The 19072-nt window shown below is 51.1% G+C and overlaps 1 protein-coding gene across 1 annotated transcript; it reads right to left on the bottom strand.

Annotated features, from left to right (window-relative positions):
• Window positions 1-609: 609 nt before the first annotated feature.
• On the bottom strand, window positions 610-13627 carry LOC117976041 (peptidyl-prolyl cis-trans isomerase A-like). The gene is made up of 5 exons (XM_034939142.3): window positions 13581-13627; window positions 8172-8238; window positions 6817-6934; window positions 4878-5007; window positions 610-1171 (listed from the first exon to the last, which is right to left on the bottom strand). Exons 1-5 carry the CDS (start codon window positions 13625-13627, stop codon window positions 628-630), a joined length of 906 nt encoding a protein of 301 aa, XP_034795033.3. The 3' UTR covers window positions 610-627.
• Window positions 13628-19072: the final 5445 nt, after the last annotated feature.

Raw genomic sequence — 19072 nt, 5'->3', positions numbered from 1 at the left:
AAGTAGCTTTGGGCCTGGAAAGCATTACAGCAAACACTTCCATTGAAATCTGTCAGTCAAGCCCAGATTCAGAGAGAAGGGACATAAGAAATGGCATTTATAATTGCAACAAAATACAGCCGTGCCCCATGTAATGATGGGGATACGTTCTAAGAAATGCATCCCCAGGCAATTTTGTCATTGTGCAAACACCATAGAGTGCATTTACACAAACCTAGATGGTACACCATACCACACTCCTGGTCTCTATGGCTTAGCCTAGTGCTCCCAGGCTACAAACCTTTATTGCATGTTATTGTGTAGAATACTGTAGGCAATTGTAACACAATGGTAAGTATTTGTGTATCTAAATATGGAAAAGGTCATGAGTTGCATTGCTAGGGCATCACTAGGTGATAGGAATTTTTTAGCACCATTATAATCTTTTTTTGTTATTTAGTTTTAATTTCATAATCATAAACTTAACTCTGCAATCCAGCTAAGTATAGAAGGGAAGAAGGAAAACATGGAACCCAAAGGGAACTGAGCCAGAGCACAAAGATTCTAGAATACGGAGAGCAAAAGGGGTGGTGGGGTGCTCTCCTGAGCTACAGAAGGAATGGGCTGGTGTTTAAGATAAAACACAATTCAAATTTGTTGGAGTTGTCCACAGTCAGCAATGGTGATCTTCTTGCTGGTCTTGCCATTCCTGGACCCAAAGCGCTCCATGGCCTCCACAACATTCATGCCTTCTTTCATATTGCCAAAGACCACGTGCTGGCCATCCAAACTCTCAGTCTTCGCAGTGCAGATGAAAAACCGGGAACCATTTGTGTTGGGTCCAGCATTTGCCGTGGACAAGATGCCAGGACCTGTATGCTTTAGGATGAAGTTCTCATCATCAAATTTCTCCTGGTGGACGGACTTGCCACCAGTGTCATTATGGTGCGTGAAGTCACCACCCCGACACATAAACCCTGGAATAATTCTGTGAAAGCAGGAACCCTTATAACCAAATCCTTTCTCTCCAGTGCTCATAGCATGAACGTTTTCTGCTGTGTTTGGAAACTTGTCTGCAGACAGCTTGAAGGAGACGTGGCCCAAGGACTCATCATCAATGAACACAGTGGGGTTGACCGTGGCTGATAGTACGGGGCTCCCGGCGGTGGCAGTGTCTGCAAAGCGAATGCACCATTATTATCTTATGGGACCATGGTCATATATGCAGTCCAGTGTTGACCAAAACGTCATTATGTAACGTGTGACTATGATTATCTACATAATTATTTACTGATGTCTGCTTTCCCCAACCGTTTAGATTGTCTTGTTCATTGCTGTATCCCCAGAGCCTAGAACAGTGCCTAGAAAGCAGAAGACCTTCAATAAACATGATTCAATATATAGCTGGATGAATGAACGGAGACCTCTCCCCTGAAATGACAACCCTGGGTCCCTGTAGCTCGGGTTAGGGTGGGGGCAGGGAGGTTATGAAAGGCGCGCCGGCTCCAGCAGCTGAGGCCTGGTTTTGGACCCCAACTCTGGCCCCAGGGTGCTGGGTGACCTTGGGTAAGTCACAGACTTCTCTGTGGGTGTCAGCAAAAGCTAATAAAACCAGACCCCGCTTTTCAACTTGTGTCATCCAAAACTCTGAGTATGACTTGCTTTAATTAAGATAAGAGCACAGTGAAATGTTTGGACTTGCTGTTCATTCTTTGATGTTCAGCCTTTTGCATTGTTGTTTTGATGTCCGGGGTCTTGGAGAACTGGATTTCGGTTCTTGGCTCTGGCTGGCGGGCTGCTGGCCTTCTGCTGTTTGCCTTGTTAAAAGCACTTATGATCTAATAAAGTGAGATTGATGTGGCCTCCCCGGGGATGAAACACTTTCCATTCCCCATATTCACTGTGCTTCCCAGTTGCACTCAAGGTTGCCATGTATTATGTAGCAATTGAGAACTAGGCCCTGGGCTGAGTTTCATTTCATCCTATGAGGTGGGTACTGTTACTGTCCCCATTCTACACATGTGGAAACTGAGGCACTTAGAGGCTACGGGACTTTTCTGAGGTCATGGTAAGTAATTGGGTAAGTAAAGGTATCAGGATCCGGGTCCGGAGAGCTGCATGGTCTCTCGTGGGTTGCTGGTGGCCCTGGCTTGGATGGGAAGCCCACAGGGTACTTGGGTGGGAGCTCGCAGGATAAGAAGCAAGTGAATCTCCATATCTTTTTTTTTTTTTTCTTTGAGACCGAGTCTTGCTCTGTTACCCAGGCTGGAGTGCAGTGACACGATCTTGGCTCACTGCAACCTCTGCCTCCCGGGTTCATGCCATTCTCCTGCTTCAGCCTCCTGAGTAGCTGCGACTACAGGTGCCTGCCACCACACCCAGCTAATTTTTTGTATTTTTAGTAGAGATGGGGTCTTGCCATGTTGGCCAGGCTGGTCTTGAACTCCTGACCTCAAATGATCCACTTGCCTCAGCCTCCCAAAGTGCTGGGATTACAAGTGTGAGCCACCGCACCCAGCCAAACCTCTGTCTCTGAGTTTGTTCAGTGACAATGTCAGGCCTTGGAGAAAGATAACAGGCCTATGAGGTGTTGTCTCTATGAATCCCCATTTTACAGCAGGGAAAACTGAGGCTCAGAGAGGTTGCCCAAAGGGGATTAGAAAGAATAATGGCTTGGAAGAGGAAAGTGCCTGGTTCACTGTCTGGGGTTAAGTCAGGTCAGAATGTCACGGTTGTACCAGTCTTGTGTGCGAGATGTTGACTGAACTGACTTTGGCATCTACTGCCCAAGAATAGCGGGGATGGGAAGTGACTGGGCCTCCCTGGGGGCAGCCCATTCTGTGTAGAATGGTCCTCAGGAAGATGAAATCATGTAGGAAAACACCCCACATCCCTGGTTCCCACAGTCACTGATGGGGGTGGAATGGGGGGCTGCAAAGGAAGCTGGTACTCTTTACTGGTGCTCAACTGAAGCTGTGGGTGCCCCCAGGAGCACAAATAGCCCAGCAACGTCCTTTGCTGTTAGTCTGTTGCAACATTAGAAATTCCACCATGAACAGCTTCTAGAGAAAGCACAACCTTGTTGAGAAGAAAGGAAAGTCACACGTGAGGTCACTTGCACAGCAGCCTAGGAGATTCAGTTTCCTTATCTCAAAAATGGAACCAACACCAACCCCCTCAGGTTGTGAAAACTCCCAACACAGTTCCAGGGGGCAAAGGAGGTGTGTTCTTCCTGAATGGAGGGGCCCCCCAGCAGACCTGGAGCTTCTGGCCCTGCTGCTGAATGCAGGAGGATGGCAACTCACTGGAATTCTGCTGTGCCCAGGCCTCACCAGCCTGTAGGTACCCAGGTCACACTTATGTTAATATCCAGATGAAGAAGTTTCTTAGACCTCATCCCCTCCAAACACCCCTCCCCAGCCCCAGCCAGAAGGCCAGTTACTCCCGGCACCTCCCCAAGTGGTGTCCAAACCCCAGCCGGGAGTTTTCTCCACTTCTTGGTGAGATGCCTGGTGACTGCATTGGCCACAGGCGCTCCTGCAAAAACGCTGCACCAGGTGTGGCCACCCTCCACCCTGGTCACCCTGAGCTTCCAGGTGCCACGTTTGTCATGGCCATGGAGGCGCCATGTTTGCCACATCACCATGGAGGTAGTCAAGCAGTGGGCTTAGGCCAACTCCAGTTTGCAAACTGTCACCTGGGCCCTAAGGCAGCCCTTCCAGGACCCTGGGTCTTGCATGGTCTCCATGACAACGGCTTGGGCCGCATCTTTCTCTGTCCTTTTCTCAACAAGACTCAAAACCGAGGTGGAGGACATACCTTTTCCCCCTTTTCCCCTGTCACCCTCATCTCCCTCATTCTTGACCTCAAGTGCCCAGCTCCTCCCTCCCTCTGTGAATCTTCACCAGAGAGGACCCAGCAGGGCCACCATCAGCCAGACTCTGAATCCCAGCATGGGTTCAACTGGCCCAGCCTGCTACAGAGAGAAAGGGAGTCCCACCGCAGCCCCTCCAGCTGGAGTGTGGGGCATGAGCCACAGCAGACTCAGGCCCTCCATGCTGGCTGGGCAAGCCCCTTCCCTGTCTGGGCCTTTACTTTCACATCTGTGGCTAGACACTTCCCAAGGCCCCCTCCAGCTCAGACATTCTGAGTCCTGATGTCTTCTCTCCACCTAAGGCAGCCAGCAGCGACCAGTCCCTCTTTCCCCTCCAGGCCACACTGGAGCAGCCCAGCCCCTTATCACACGCAGCCATCTTCGTTGTTTGCATGGTGCTCATTTCCCCTGGCTAAGAAAACATGTTCGCAAAATCAGATTTCCCTGGAAAGCCAGCAGGTTAAAAGGAAAGGAAACGTTGAATTCTGTGGAGTGGGGATCTGAAGGCAGAGACTGACCTCTGGGACTGCCCTCACACTTCTGGGTCCCCTTGATTAGAGGAAGCAGGGCCTGATCCCAAATTCCTGCCCCTAAGTAGTCCCCTCTGCCTCCCTCAGGTCTATTCCAGCACCCACAGGCAGCTGAGGCCTGGGGAGGCTTCGAGCCTTCTCAGGGTCACACAGAGTGTTATTATTTGTTATCATCCAGAACTTTCTGTGGCTCCCCACTGCTGGCAGGGCAAACCCACATGCATCCTGGTGTTCAAGGTACTCTCCCTTTTCCCTTATGTGGCCCTTTGGCTCTAGATATCCTAACTCCTCACCAGCCCAAACAGCCTTGTCTTTGCCACGAGTGCCTCTCCCCCAACCCACTTCTGTCTGTTCAGCTCTCTCCTACTCTTCAAGACCCCACTCAGACCCTGCCTCCTCCAGGAAGCCTTCTGTGAGTAGCCCTGCCCACATGATCCTCTCTGAGGGGTTCTGGCCCACCGGGAGGAGCCTGGTCACTTCTCATCTGTACCCACCCTCTCATTGGGGACAAACCCTCTTTGGGCCCAGCTGTCTTCTTGTTCAGGGCCTGGTTCCCACTTCCTGGAGCTGGCCTGGCCGGCTCAGGGCCGCCATGGGCCACCGAGGAGAGAACCAAAGGATTTCCTTGGGACAAAATGATACCAAGAGTGGCAGAAGGCTGCTTAAGGGCCCCACCTTGGGTCCTTTCTTAAAAGTGACTTTTCCTGATCTTAAAGTGGATAAAGCATGAGTGTGGTCACAGAACAGCTCTACAGCTGTTGGCAGGATGAGATAGGCCTACCTGAGCTCCCATGGAGAGCTGTCCATGATGAACATGTAATCTACAGAATGAAATGTACGTGTGGTGCCATTCGTTTTTAATTAAACAAACAAAGCAAAACGCCTATAATGGCTCATGTGCGCCCAGCACTGGTCTGAGCACTTTGCGTGCATGGACTCACTCGATCCTCCTAATGACCCTGTGCGGCAGGTACCCTAATGACCCCATTTTACAGATGAGCAGACTGAGGTTCAGGGGAAGGATTCAAGCCCTGGCCACAGGCAGGCTCCAGCGCCTGTGCTCTCAACCTCTCCCCCGTGTTGCCTGCTGCATTCTCAGGGCTAATCTGTGCTTCCAAACAATACATAACCAAAGGGAGAGAGAAGCCGGGAGGAAGGTGCCGCTGGGCCTTGCATGGAGCCAGGTTTGGAGAGAGAAAAATAGGGAGACTTTCACTTCCTCTTCTTGCATTCTGTATTGATTGGTTATCACAAATAATATAATCTATTTGAAAAATAGAAAAAGCAGCACATGCTCATTGTAGAAAACTCAAGAGATGAGAAAGGCTTCAGAAACTAGAGTCAGCCTGGGTTCTGGGAGCTGGCAGGGAAGCATACTCAAGGCCAGAGGATTCTAGAAGGATCACCATGAAAATGGGTGAGTAACCAGGCTTATTGTAGGTCTAGTGGCGTCAGGAGCAAGAGCTGACTGCAGCTTGGTGTAGAAGGCGCTTTATAACCCATTAGTGCTATTTCACCATGGAAAACAGCAGCCTTGTTTGGTAGTAAGCTGCCCATCTGTGGAGGCATAGGAGGAGATATCAGATGCAGGATTAATGCTGAACTGTTTGCTCTATGTGTCATGTGAGTTAGTCTGTTTCCCAGTCCTCCACCTTTAACTCAGGCTGGACAGAAATGGGATGTACTTACAAGGATGAAGCCCCATGCCTGACTGGTTAAAAAAATAACAAATGATTTAAAAACAGGATTCAGAGGCTTGCACAGATACAGCAGCTCCAAGAGCCCCTCAACATAGGTGGCTTCATGTGATTGTAGAACCTCCCAACATCACTGGCAGAAACATTTTGCAGAGAAGAAAGACGAAAAGCTCAGGGAGGTTTCGACTTGCCCAAGGTCACCCAACTGGCCCAGAGTTCCTGGCTCTGCTCAGTCAGGTGGCCATCCCACATCAGGGCATTTCTCACAGTGATTGTTCATTTCCTTCCAGGGCCCAGCATCCAGTAGGTGCTCAGGTCCTTCATGGAACGGCGTCAGAGACCCTGGTTCTGGTCTGGCTCTGGCCGAATGTGCTGAGCGAGTCCCCCACCCGTCTTGTGCTGGGTTTGATATTTCTGGGCTCCTTTCCAGGTCTCATCTGTCTGCCACCCACCCCTGTTCCTTAGTTTTCTTAGCTTGTCCCCTGACATCAGACCCCAAGGAGTCCTCAGATGGACGGGGGAAGGGGGAGGGCCCATGGGGCGTCAGGCGCCCTGATGCTTGGACCTTTCTTTCATTCCACGCAGATTTATAGGCGTGTGTTCCTGAGCTCTCATTCACTGTCCACAGCCCAACACATGGCCTAAAAACAACAGATACGATGAAAGAGATCTTGCCTGCAGATGAAAGCAAGAGGGAAACCGGCCTCCCCCAGCCCTGGCCTGGCCCTGGGCCCACTGAACATTGTGGTCAAGGCAAAGTCAGGGCTGGGACGTCTGGAGAAGGCCAGAAGGCTCCTGCCCACCCATGGGCCTGGGGCTTCCAGGGACCCTGGTGCAAAGCCTCGGATGAAGTACTGGGGGAGGCAAAAGGAAAGGGAGAGCCCTGTTTCTGGGGGCAATCGGCTGGCATGCCAGGAAGGGGGCCTTGGCAGAGCCTAGAGTCAGACAAGGTGATGACAAATGACCCCGGGGCCCCTCCAGCACCGCCCCTGGGGACTCTGCCTTGCCCACTCTACTCCAGCCACTCAGGCTTCCTTCTGTTCCTTGAAACTCAGCAAGCTCATCTCCCTCCACCCCAGGGCCTCTGCACACACTGCCCACACCGCCGGAATGCTCTCCTCCGCACCCTCCCGAGACCTCCTCGGCCTTCAGGTTTCAGATTGAATGATGCCTCCTCCAAGAGCCTCCGACTGGTGACCCAATCCATTCTCCAATCCAGCCGTCTGTTTTCTTAATGTACTTGGCACACTTTATAATCATTTGTTGTAGTGATTATAGGTGATTTAATAAATTAACATTTCCATATCAATTAGACTGTTGATAAATTATAATTATTATCATTTATAGATTATTGAATGATTTAATGATTATCTGAAGGCCCCATGAGGATGTGTTCCTTGTGCCCTCTGGGTAAATGGGGCCAGCTCTGCCACCAACTCACTGCTCTGGGCCCAGGTATCAGGTCTTCTGATGATAACAGCAAATGATGTTTAGCTTTTCCTAGGAGCAAAGCATTTTCCACATGACTTTATTTAATCCTCACAGCCACCCAATAAGGCAAGGCAAGGGTTATTTCCATTTTGCAGACGAGGAGACTGAGGCTGAGTGTATCTCAGCTGCAGCCCGGACACGGTCTGCTTGTCCACCATGCCTTCCCGACTGCCTGAGTCCCCAGGAGCCTTGCTCACCTTTGAGACTCTCCCGTATGTCACATGTGAGTGCTACGGGGGAGGACATAGAACTGGTCATCAGGCAGTGACCCTTAAGGGTGAATTCATCTGTTCACTCCCTGAGCAGATTTCCTTCCAGGTGGAGAAGATAGGGATTCATCCTAGAGGGAAGAAAGCCAGAGCTCCCCACAGGGTGAGCCACTGTGGGGACTGGGATGCCACCAGGGGAGACGCATTGGGAGGGAGGGGGCTTTCTCTGCACAGCCCCCACCCACAGACCCCTCTGGCCCTCTCTTGGTCTGTAGAGTGACATCAGTGTTCCCAGGGGGAGGGACTTGGACCCTCTCCTGTGTTGCAGGTGGAAGGTGGGTGGGTGGATGGTGAACTGTAAATGCTGGTCTGGGAGGGGGCCACATGGCACCAGGAGCAGGGTCTTTCGTAGCCTCTGTGCCCCTTGCTCTAGGTCATTCTCCTTCGAAGGATGCCTCCTGAAGAAGGAAACAGGGACAAGGACGGCGACTTCTGACAGGCAGTGCCCCCAGACTAACCACCCCAAACCCTGTGCCAGCCCCTTCCTGTGCTCAGGAGACCAGAAATGAGTGTTTATAACCAGCTGTTGGAGTCTGGGGGAGCTGGGATGGAAAGGGAAGAAACAGCTGCGCAGCTTTCGTGCCCTTAACAAGACAAATCACAAACCGATGCCTCAGGACTCCCACTGTCTACACAGCTGATGGTCAGGGCTTCATACGTGGGCAAAAGTCACGGCATGAGTCTTCATTTGCTCACATGAATGAAGAGAAGAGAGAAGGTTTTAAAATGTCTGTTGGGGGATATTTATGCTATTCTTTAAACTTTTGTATATGCTGAGCTTTTCTATAATAAAAAGTAAAAAAGAAAAATAGGAATGAGGGAGGGAAAGAATGATGGAAGGAAGGAAGGAGAAAGGGAAAGAAGGCAGAGAGAAAGGAGGGAGGGAGAAAGGAAGGAAGGAGTGAGGAGGGAGAGAGGGAGAGAGGGAGGGAGAAAGGAAGGAAGGAGTGAGGAGGGAGGGAGGGAGAGAGGGAGGGAGGGAAGAAAAGAAGGATTCCATATATGATTCCATTTTTTGAGTAAATGAGTCGTGTGTGTATTTGTATGCATGAAGAAAGTCTGGGAGCATATGTACAAAAATATTAACAACTGCTATCTCTAGTAGGGTTATGGGTGATTTTTATTTTCTTCTTTGTACTTTTAATTTTTCTAATTGGGAAGAAATAACACAACTATTAAGAAAAAGAAAGGGGCCTGGGCACAGTGGCTCACCCCTATAATCCCAGCGCTTTGGGAGGCCAAGACAGGCATATTGCTTGAGTCAAGGAGTTCGAGACCAGTGTAGGCAGCATGGCAAAACCCCATCTCTACAAAAAATACAAAATTAGCCGGGCATGGTGGCTCATGCCTGTAATCCCAGCTACTTGGGAGGCTGAGGTGGGAGGATCACTTGAACCCGGGAGGCAGATGTTGCAGTGAGCTGAGATCATGCCACTGCACTCCAGCCTGGGTATTAGTGGAAGTCTGTCTCAAAAAAAAAAAAAAAAAAGGAATGTCTTGTGTTCTAGACTCTCCTCCATCCACTCAGCATCTCTCTGACTCTGCTTCAGTGACCTCATCACAATGAGCCTCATCTCTCTCCCCAGCAAAATGGGGGCATCACTAATGGGGATGCAGTGAGGACAGAAAGGGGCGGTACTGAAGGTACAACTGGTAGGAGCCCAACACCTGTGTGCTGCCCCCCACACACACTCAGGCACCCACACGAGTGAGAGCCCGCACACACCACAGACCCCGGAAGGACAGCAAGACTTCCTGGCCCCACACACGTGCCCTGGTTCACCCTCGTGCCCGTATGCACAAACACACACGCACGGTGCACTCATGAGTACACGCTGTAACCTGCGTGGGGTGGCTCTGTCAGCCGACCGGGTGGGTGAGAGGAGAAAGCCCCATCCCTTTCCAAGATAAACACAGGAAGTGAGGATCCCACAGTGTCAGGGCAAGGTTGGGAGTCATCCATAAACTCCAGGCAGGGTGGGGGATGGAGAGGGGCCCAGAGAGGGGAGGTGGGGTGTGGGAGTCTGGGCAGGGCCTGAGTTTGACATCTGTTGTCTTGGGTTCAGATGTGAAAAGTTGAAACGGTGACTAAGCTTGGGGGCTATCTTAGCTCTGTCTGTCTGTCTGCCTGTCTGTCTGGGACAATACTTCCCACCCTCACCCACACCTCTCTCCCCAGTCCTGGGCTTAGTGAGCCAGGTGTTCAGGCCAATCGGAGGCCCAAGGGCCCCCAGCCAGGCCCCCACACTTAGGGAAGCCAGAACCTGTGCTCAGCAAATGCTTGCAAAGGCCATGAGTAGATGGAAAGAAACAGTCATCACGGATTCCAGGATGCTCCCGAATCCAGCACATGCTTGAGTGCGTCCCGGCCCAGCTCAGATCTCTGTGAGATTATCCTGGGGGCAGCTGCCAGGGACTGGCGCCCCAGCCTTCTCCTCCCAAGTCTCTGCTCCTACTTTCCTCAAAGCCTACTGAGTCCCAGGGGAAAGTAGCAAAGGGCCTCTGCCAGGCCAAGGCGGGTGGGAGGGCACAGGGCTGACCACTCAGGGCCTCTGGAGAATGTTGTTGGATGAATGAGCACTTGCTGTGTGCCAGGTACTTTACATCAGCCTTAAATACTTTTCTGGAACAAATCTAGGGTTGGGGGAGAGAAGGATGTTTTCTACTTCACCCCCTAGCCACCCAACTGCCCTCACTTTGCGATGAGGTTACTAGCTGGATCCAAGTCGCACAGTTATAGGTGGTGGCTCCCACCTGCAAGGGCAGAGGGACAGATGGAAACCTTTCTTGAAGCATTCTGTTATGAAACTCCCCACTCATTCCCCTGAGCAAGTGGGGTTGAGTATAGAGTTTCCCTTTTGAACACGATTGCCTGCCCATCTTTTGCTATCAGAAGCCTCCAACCCCACAGCTAGAGCCCCTGGACATTCCGAGAGCCTGGGCACACCCCACCTCTGCCTGCTGGCCACTTGAGCAAGTTGCCCACATTCTCCACCCTCTCCCTGCACCGGTGCTTCAGGTGTACCTGGATTTCTTTGGCTTCTCATAACCTCACCTGTGCACCTCCCAACCATTATTTCATTTGCTTCTCCCAGCAAACCAGGAGATAGAAAGATTATGTCCATTTTGTCGATGAGGAGACTGAGGCCTGGAAAGGTCATACAGACAATTAGAAGCAGAGCCCAACCCACACCCAGGCAGATTCCAAACCCAACCCTCTTCTCCTAGTCCCAGCTCCTGCCTCTGCCACGGCTGCGGGGTCATTGGTGGTGGCACCAAGGCTACTGCAGAGACCTCAGGGTCTGGGCTTCCTGTGGCTTCTGCCTTCCTTGTCACCTCCACCTTGCTACCAGCTTGGCCTCAGGCCCCAGACCCAGACTTCAGGCCCCATAAGGCCCGGCACTGCCTGGTCCTTGCCCGGGTACTCAAACAGCTCTCTCTCCCTTTGCTTTTTACTCAACACTTTCAGTCACGTGGTTCCTCTTTCAAATCCTCAAACTCTCTGTTTTTACCTACCCCAGGGATCTTACTGTTACTTCTATTTTTCTCTTTAAAAAAAACGTATTCACTGGATGGATGTATGGGTGGGTGGATGAGTGATTGGATGGATGGATGAATGGATAGATGGATGGATGGGTGATTGAGTGGATGGATGGATGGATGGGTGGATGGATGGATGGATGGATTGTTGAGTGGATGGATAGACTGGAGGGATGAAAGGGTGGTGGGTGAACAAACTTGACTGGATGAATGGATGGATGGATGGGTGGGTGGATGAGTGATTGGATGGATGGATGAATGGATAGATGGATGGATGGGTGATTGAGTGGATGGATGGATGGATGGATGAATGGATAGGTGATTGCCTGGATGGGTGATTGAGTGGATGGATGGATGGATGGATGGATGGATGGGTGATGGAGTGGACAGATGGGTAAATGGATAAAAATGAGTGATTGAGTGGATGGATGGATGGATGGATGGGTGGATGGATGGATGGATGGATGGATTGTTGAGTGGATGGATAGACTGGAGGGATGAGAGGGTGGTGGGTGAACAAACTTGACTGGATGAATGGATGGATGGATGGGTGGTTGGTTGAGTGGATGGTTAGACTGGAGGGATGACAGGGTGGTGGGTGAACAAATTTGACTGGATGGATGGATGGATGGATGGGTGGATGGATGGATGGATGGATGGATGGAGGAATGAGATGGAAGGATGCTGCTACCGTTCTGCTCAGATTTTGGTCTTCTCTCTCCCCACCTAAGTGCCTTGTACCTACGATTTTCACCCCCAACTCTAATTTGCCCTATCCTGCAAAGTTTGAGGGAACAACTGGGAGACCACAGTAACCCTTCTCTTTGGTCCCCAGTTTCAATTCTCCTTGGGGTGTCCTGACAGCTCCCCTCAGGTCCCCAAATCAGACCCTGGGGGGAAGGAGGCAGCCTTTGTCCTCAGTACAAATGCTTGAACATTTGAGCCTTTTGCCTGTTACAGTGACTCCCACTTTGGGGGTGGTTTTACATCTCTTTAATTGTCTTGAAACTAAAAACAAAACTGAAAATTTCCCTCAAATAATAATGCACTTTAAGGTTAATTAACTAAAATTACTTTTGGTGACTTGATCTTAAACTCTAAAAAACTAGAAAGGTTGTTCTTTCTAGAAGTGTTCCAAAGTAAATTAATAAATTTTAAAGGGATACCCATCTCCTACCAAAACACCATGTAGTTAAGAGATCATTATTTAATCACCCCCAAATCAAGCATGAATATCTATAAGCTGAGGAGCTAAACAACAAAGAAAAAGTGGAGCAAACAAAATCAGATACTCGGTGGGTGCAAAAACACTGAAGGGGGGCGTCAAAAGGTGAACAGGTCATTAGGGTAACAGAGTTTTAGGGAATGTAGCAGACACCCCATTTTTCTCTCCCAGATCCCTTATCCCAACTCAGAGAGACTAGAGCAGGAATCTTCACACCTGAGTTCTTGTCCAGGGGCAGCCTGTGAGCCTTGTGCTCACCTGGTCACAAGAGGCAATCACTAACACTCAGGAAGTACCTGCCTTCTTTGCCCTGGGCCAAGCCCCTCACACGAGGGCATCACTTCATCCGGACCTCAGTATTGTGATCTCCATCTGCCAGGTGCAAAGCTGAGGCTCAAAACAGGAAGTGGCAGATCTAGGATCAAAGTTCACCTTAAAGAATATCTACCTCATATTCCCATGAATTAGGTAAAGCAACCAAAGGTTAGAGCAGACCAGACCACACAGCCAGCGAGGGCAGACTGGACTTCAGTTGTACAAACAGTAGTGCAAGTGTCGAGTGAATGAGACAGACAGTGGATGCCAGAGCCACCACATGGGAGATCAGTTTCTGCGGGGGTGTGAAGTGGTGGTGAATAGAAGGAGAGATAAACAGCACTGGTCAGGGAGGACTTCCTGGAGGAAGGGGGCATTGACCAACACAGAACATCTGGCAGGACCAGTATCCTCCTGAATTTCCATGGAGGTGGAGGAAAGGAGAACCCTTCTTTTCTCTCCTCCTGGGCTCTCTCGTGCAGTTGGAGTCAACAGAGTAGCCACTGGACCCCCAACTTTGAGTAAAACCCCACTCCCCAGCAGGGCAAGAGGGGCAGAAGCAGCCAGCAGCCTCCCGTCAAGCCTTGACAGGAGTTGTCACCAGTGCAGAGCCAGCGGGGGTGTGGTGGGGCCCTGTCTGGCCCCAGCCCCACTGTTTACCTGTCTGGGTTGTTGCTGGAACCATTCATCTCAGTGAAGGATGACATGGCCTCCCTCCTCCCTCCTCCCGCTCAGCTCCTCCACTGGGCATCCACTTCTGCAGATCTCCAGAGTGCTCCAAGCCTCCTAGATGCACCCCCTGCATGTCTGCTCCTTCCTGGCCAGTCTTGCCCCAGGTGTGCTCTTCCTCCCATTCTCACCCATGTGCTGAATAAGCAGAGTGCCACTGGCCACATCAAGAGCTACCTGTGTGACTGCAGCCCTGCTGGGTGCCAGGCCCTGTGATAAGGAAACACCTGATGGCCATCACTTCTTGATCCCTCATCTACATGGTGGCTATGAAGGAAGAGAAAAACAGGTGATCACATTTCTGTGTGATCAGTGAGGTGGGAGAGTCCATATTAGTTATAGTGATCAGACCACGGAGATTGGAGCTGTTAATTCTGCCAAAGGAAGTGGAGAGGGATGGGAAAGTGGAGATGGATGGGTGGATGAGTGGTTGAGTGGATGGATGGATTTGTTCACCCACCACCCTTTCATCCCTCCAGGCTATCCATCCACTCAACCATCCACCCATCCTTCCATCCATCCACTCAATCACTCATTTATCCATTTACCCATCTGCCCATTCAATCTCCATCCATTCATCCATTCATCCATCCATCCATCCATCCATCCATCCACTCAATCACTCATCCACTCAATCACCCATCCATTCATCCACCCATCCACTCAATCACCCATCCACTCAATCACCTATCCATTCATCCATCCATCTACTCAATCACCCATCCATTCAATCACCTATCCATTCATCCATCCATCCATCCCCTCAATCACCCATCCAGTCAATCACCTATCTATTCATCCATCCATCCACTCAATCATCCATCCACCCATCCATCCATCCACTCAATCACTCATCCACTCATTTACCTGTCCATCCATCCATCCATCCATCCATCCATCCATCCATCCATCCATTTATCCATCCACCCATCCATCCACTCAATCACCCATCCAATCAATCACCTATCCATTCATCCATCCATCCACTCAATCACCCATCCACTCAATCACCTATCCATTCATCCCTCCATCCACTCAATCACCCATTCAGTCAATCACCTATCCATTCATCCATCCATCCACTCAATCACCCATCCAGTCAATCACCTATCCATTCATCCATCCATCCACTCAATCACCCATCCATCCATCCATCCATCCATCCATCCATCCATCCACCCATCCATCCATCCACTCAATCACTCATCCACTCAATCACCTATCCATTCACCCATTCATCCATCCATCCACTCAATCACCCATCCAATCAATCACCTATCCATTCATGCATCCATCCACTCAATCACTCCTCCACTCAATCACCTATCCATTCATCCATCCATCCACTCAATCACCTATCCATTCATCCCTCCATCCACTCAATCACCCATCCAGTCAATCACCTATCCATTCATCCATCCATCCACTCAATCACCCATCCATCCATCCATCCATCCATCCATCCATCCATCCATCCATCCACTCAATCACTCATGCACTCATTCACCTATCCATCCATCCATCTCTATGGGAAAGCCATAGAGAGGGGACCATCAAGGATGTCCTTGAAGGAGGGGAGGGTGTTTTCAGGTAGACCAAGGACAAAGCATTCCAGGCAGATGCAGGGTACCATGAGCACATGCACCTGGATACTCCACACATAACCAGCAGTCAGGAGTGACCAGGTGTCTGTGTGTGGAAAGCAGCTGGCAACTTCCACAGGGCTTTTTGAGCACCCTCCTTCTGGAAAGCCCCCTGGTCACTGGTCCTCAACCCCTTCCAGGTTCCTGTAGCATTTGCAGATCGTACTGATAAGACCCTTAAAAGAACAAAACTCACCTTCTGTTGTAACTCTCCCAGCCCACGTTTCCACTATCTGAGGATCACAGGCCCCTTGAAGGCAAGAGTCGTGTCTTATATTTCCTGATATTTGTTATCCTCAACCCCTGGCCCTGTGTTTAGTACAATTGTGAAAGCATACTTGATGTTCAAAAAAGATTCATTAAAGTGGCCGGGCAGGGTGGCTCATGCCCATCCTCCTAGTGCTTTGGGAAGCCCAGCAGGAAGATCACTTGAGGCCAGGAGTTTGAGACCAGCCTGGACAGTGTAGTAAGACCTCATCTCTACCCAAAGAAAAAAAATTAGCTGGGTGGTGATGTGAACCTATAGTCCCAGCTACCCTGGAGGTTCAGGTGGGAGGATCACTTGAGCCCAAGAGTTTGAGGCGAGCCCAAGAGTTCGAGGCCACAGTGAGCTGAGATCATGCCACTACACTCCAGTCTGGGTGACACCATCTCTATTTAAAAACACAAAAATTAATTAATGGAAGCCTTGGTGAATGGATGGGTCGCTGACATCTCTGCAGGTGTGTGTGTGATAAGACCACGCATGGTGAATTCTCAGGACGTAGCAGGTGTTCAGGAGATGATGGTTCAGGCCACCATCCTCCCCGCTCATGTGACTCTTGGGAGCCAGGGTGCCTCAGAGCTCACAGGGGACAGAGCTGAATGGGGGGACACTTCGCCTTCCACTTTCTCATCTGTGATGTGGGCAAATAGGAGGTTTCTTCCAGCTAGGACGGCCTTTGGGTCCCGCGCCCTCTGTCTCTCACGCTGCTGCCTAAACTCAGGACACCTGCGGTACGGTGGTTATGCACATGGGTTCTTGGGACTGGCATGCCTGGGTCTGGAACTCAGCTCCCTCCTGTACCCACCATGAATGCTTGGAATGGTCCCTGCCCCTCACTGAGCTTCAGGGTCCCCATCTCTAATCAAAGACTCTGGAGGCCCTTCCCTGGTGAGTTTTCATGGAATGAATGAGATGCAGTGTGCACAGGGGTCCACAGTACTCTCAGTAAATGTTATTATCATAACCATATTTTAACATCCTAAGAATACCCCCTCCTCCAGGAAGCCTCCTCTGACTGAGCCTAACAGAGGTAAGAATTTCCCCCTTTTTGCTTCTGCTCAGCAGCTCCCAGCTCATACTCTGTAAGCTCTCAGTTTAGGATAGAACAGCAATGCTGCTCTGGCCCTAGTTCTGGCCCCAACTCCAGTACCAGCTCTGGCCCCAACCCTGGAGTCCAGAGAAGTCTCGTTTGGGCAGTTGAAGTCAGAGGGTCATTTCTGGGCCTGGGCTCCGGGTTCCATTCAAATGGGGGATCCCAGAGGGTGCGGACCATGTCCTGTAAATTCACCCCAGTGGCTCCAGGAAGGCCCCTTGGGGTGTGAGACATGCTGGTGGCCAGCTACCCCCAGCTGGAGTCCTCACGCTGAAGGCGAGACAGCCTCACCGGCGGTGGCACTGGCTATGCCTGACACCCTCACCCGGGACATCAGGCTGCCCTGCCCAGTCACCCACAGGGCTGAGGCCTCACCACATTTGCTGCAACACCCTCTGCCCTTGGGCTCACGGCCATCCTATCTGCGGCAGCCTCTGTGTGAACTCTGCCCCGTGACCCCAGCTGGAATGGAGGATGCCTTCTCCAGCAGCAGGGCAGGGTGGGGGCGGGAGCCACGGGACACTGGGGGCTGGGCCAGGCTGCACTGGGAAAAGGGGCGCTTTAGTCCTCAGAAGACCCTGATGGAGACTGCCTTCCCCATGGCCTCTTTGCTCAAAGGTCTGGTCAGAACCCCTGTGAGCATGGAGTCAGGGGATCCCCAGAAAGCAGCACTGGAGGAGGGGGCCTGCTCACCCTGGGGGAATGGGACCTTCACAATTTAGGTAGGAAAAGAGAAGTGGCTCGGCAGAGAGCCCGCTCCCCACACCCGCTCACCCGGGCCACAGATATCCTCCCCAGCCCCCTACATCACACCTTGTTGATGTGTCTTCTCCTTAGCCCTTCCCACAACCTGAAACCCCCCACCACACTGTGAGCACCACAGTGTGAGAACAGACATTGTCTGGTTTGTCACATGTCCCCAGTGTCTGGAACAAAGCCTGGCACACGGTGAATGCTCAATAAATACTCATTAGATTAATGACCATACTCATTTAATCCTTACACCCACCCTTCGCTGTAGGCAGCATCAGTTCTATTTTGCAGATGGGCAGACTGAGGCTCCAAGAAAAGAGGGGAATTGGCTACTCTGCAAACCCGGTAACCAGCGAAACCTAAATCAAACCCAGGCCTCTCACCTCTTGACCACAAGCCGGCGTGTGATGACACCAACTGGTAGGTTCACCATAAAGAAAGAAACAGAGGAACACACTGGCCTGCTGGCTTCTGCTCCCCTCAGGCTGCTTCCCCAGGCAGGTTGTGCAGGCTTTTGTTGGGGTAGGGGGTGGATTTTATTCCCTGAGTTAAGTAACCTGTGATCAACCCCTTGTGTTAACAGCTATCATGTGTAGCCTCAGCCTCCTGCCTTGCCCCTGAGAGGATCTGTGTTAAATTGACACCAGTGATGAACAGTGTGGCTGAGAGGCAGGGATGGGCAAGGAGGGGCAGGAAGCAGGGGCTGGTCTGTGGCCTGTGGACGTGGATAGAGGCTCTGGCCTGGAATTGACTGGTTGCATGGTGTGTGTACCAAGCGCTGTTCCCAGCACTTCTCATGCATCATCCCAGTTCATCCTCACGACCATCCTTGAAGATCCTCAGCATCATTCTCCCCAGTGTCTGGATGAGGCAGCTGAGCCCAGGAGAGGCTGAGCTACTTGCCCAAAGTCACACAGCTGGAAAGTCAAGAAGCCAGCACTTGGGACCCAGGCGCTGTGGCTCCAGAGCCCACCCATGGCTCTCCCATGTCTGGGGGAGGAACACAGCTTCAGAGCTGGATTCCAACCTGAGTTGCATTATGTACAAGCTGCTGAGCCCGCTGCTTAATCTCTCTGAGCCTCGGTTTCCTCAGCTGTGCAATGTGGACACAATACCCACTTTGCACGGTCCCAATGAGGCAAGGGGTAGAAAGGGCATGGACTGTGCCTGGCACATGGAAGGGGTATGACAAATGGGGGTGGCACTTGTGGTTCATGTCCCATGGCCCGTGAGTGTGCCATGACTGATGTTTCCACTCTAGTTTCATTTTCTAGAAATGCAGGGTCAGTTACAAGTCAGTGAAACCAGCCTCAGCCCAGTCTCAGTCCTTTCTCTGTATCCTGATGGTGCCTGAAATTCCGCCACAGGGGCAGCATTCCCTGAATTGAAAGCTGTGTTCCCGGGTGAAATGCAACTTCCCACGGGTGTTATTATGGCTGGGGAAGGAAGTGATGCTGCACATGATGGCTGTTTTTGTTTTTGTTTTTTGAGGCGGAGTTTCACTCTTATTACCTAGGCTGGAGTGCAATGGTGCGATCTCGGCTCACTGCCCCCTTCCCGGGTTCTAGTGATTCTCCTGTCTCAGTCTCCCAAGTATCTGGGATTACAGGCACACACCACCATGCCAGGATAATTTTTTGTATTTTTAGTAGAGACGGGGTTTCACCAT

Source organism: Pan paniscus, chromosome 1, assembly GCF_029289425.2.
Source record: "Pan paniscus chromosome 1, NHGRI_mPanPan1-v2.0_pri, whole genome shotgun sequence".
Classification (NCBI taxonomy): domain Eukaryota; kingdom Metazoa; phylum Chordata; class Mammalia; order Primates; family Hominidae; genus Pan; species Pan paniscus.
This window is presented reverse-complemented; position numbering and strand designations above follow the sequence as displayed.

Excerpts from the sequence above, each read along its gene's own strand:
- LOC117976041 (XM_034939142.3), bottom strand. The coding sequence starts at position 13,627 with ATGTCATCCTTCACTGAGATGAATGGTTCCAGCAACAACCCAGACAG. Across the intron at positions 8,239-13,580 it reads TCCAGCAACAACCCAGACAG|GAGGCATCCTTCGAAGGAGA; the intron begins GTAAACAGTGGG and ends TTCCTTCTTCAG. Across the intron at positions 1,172-4,877 it reads GGTTTGTCCCCAATGAGAGG|GTGCATTCGCTTTGCAGACA; the intron begins GTGGGTACAGAT and ends AAGATAATAATG.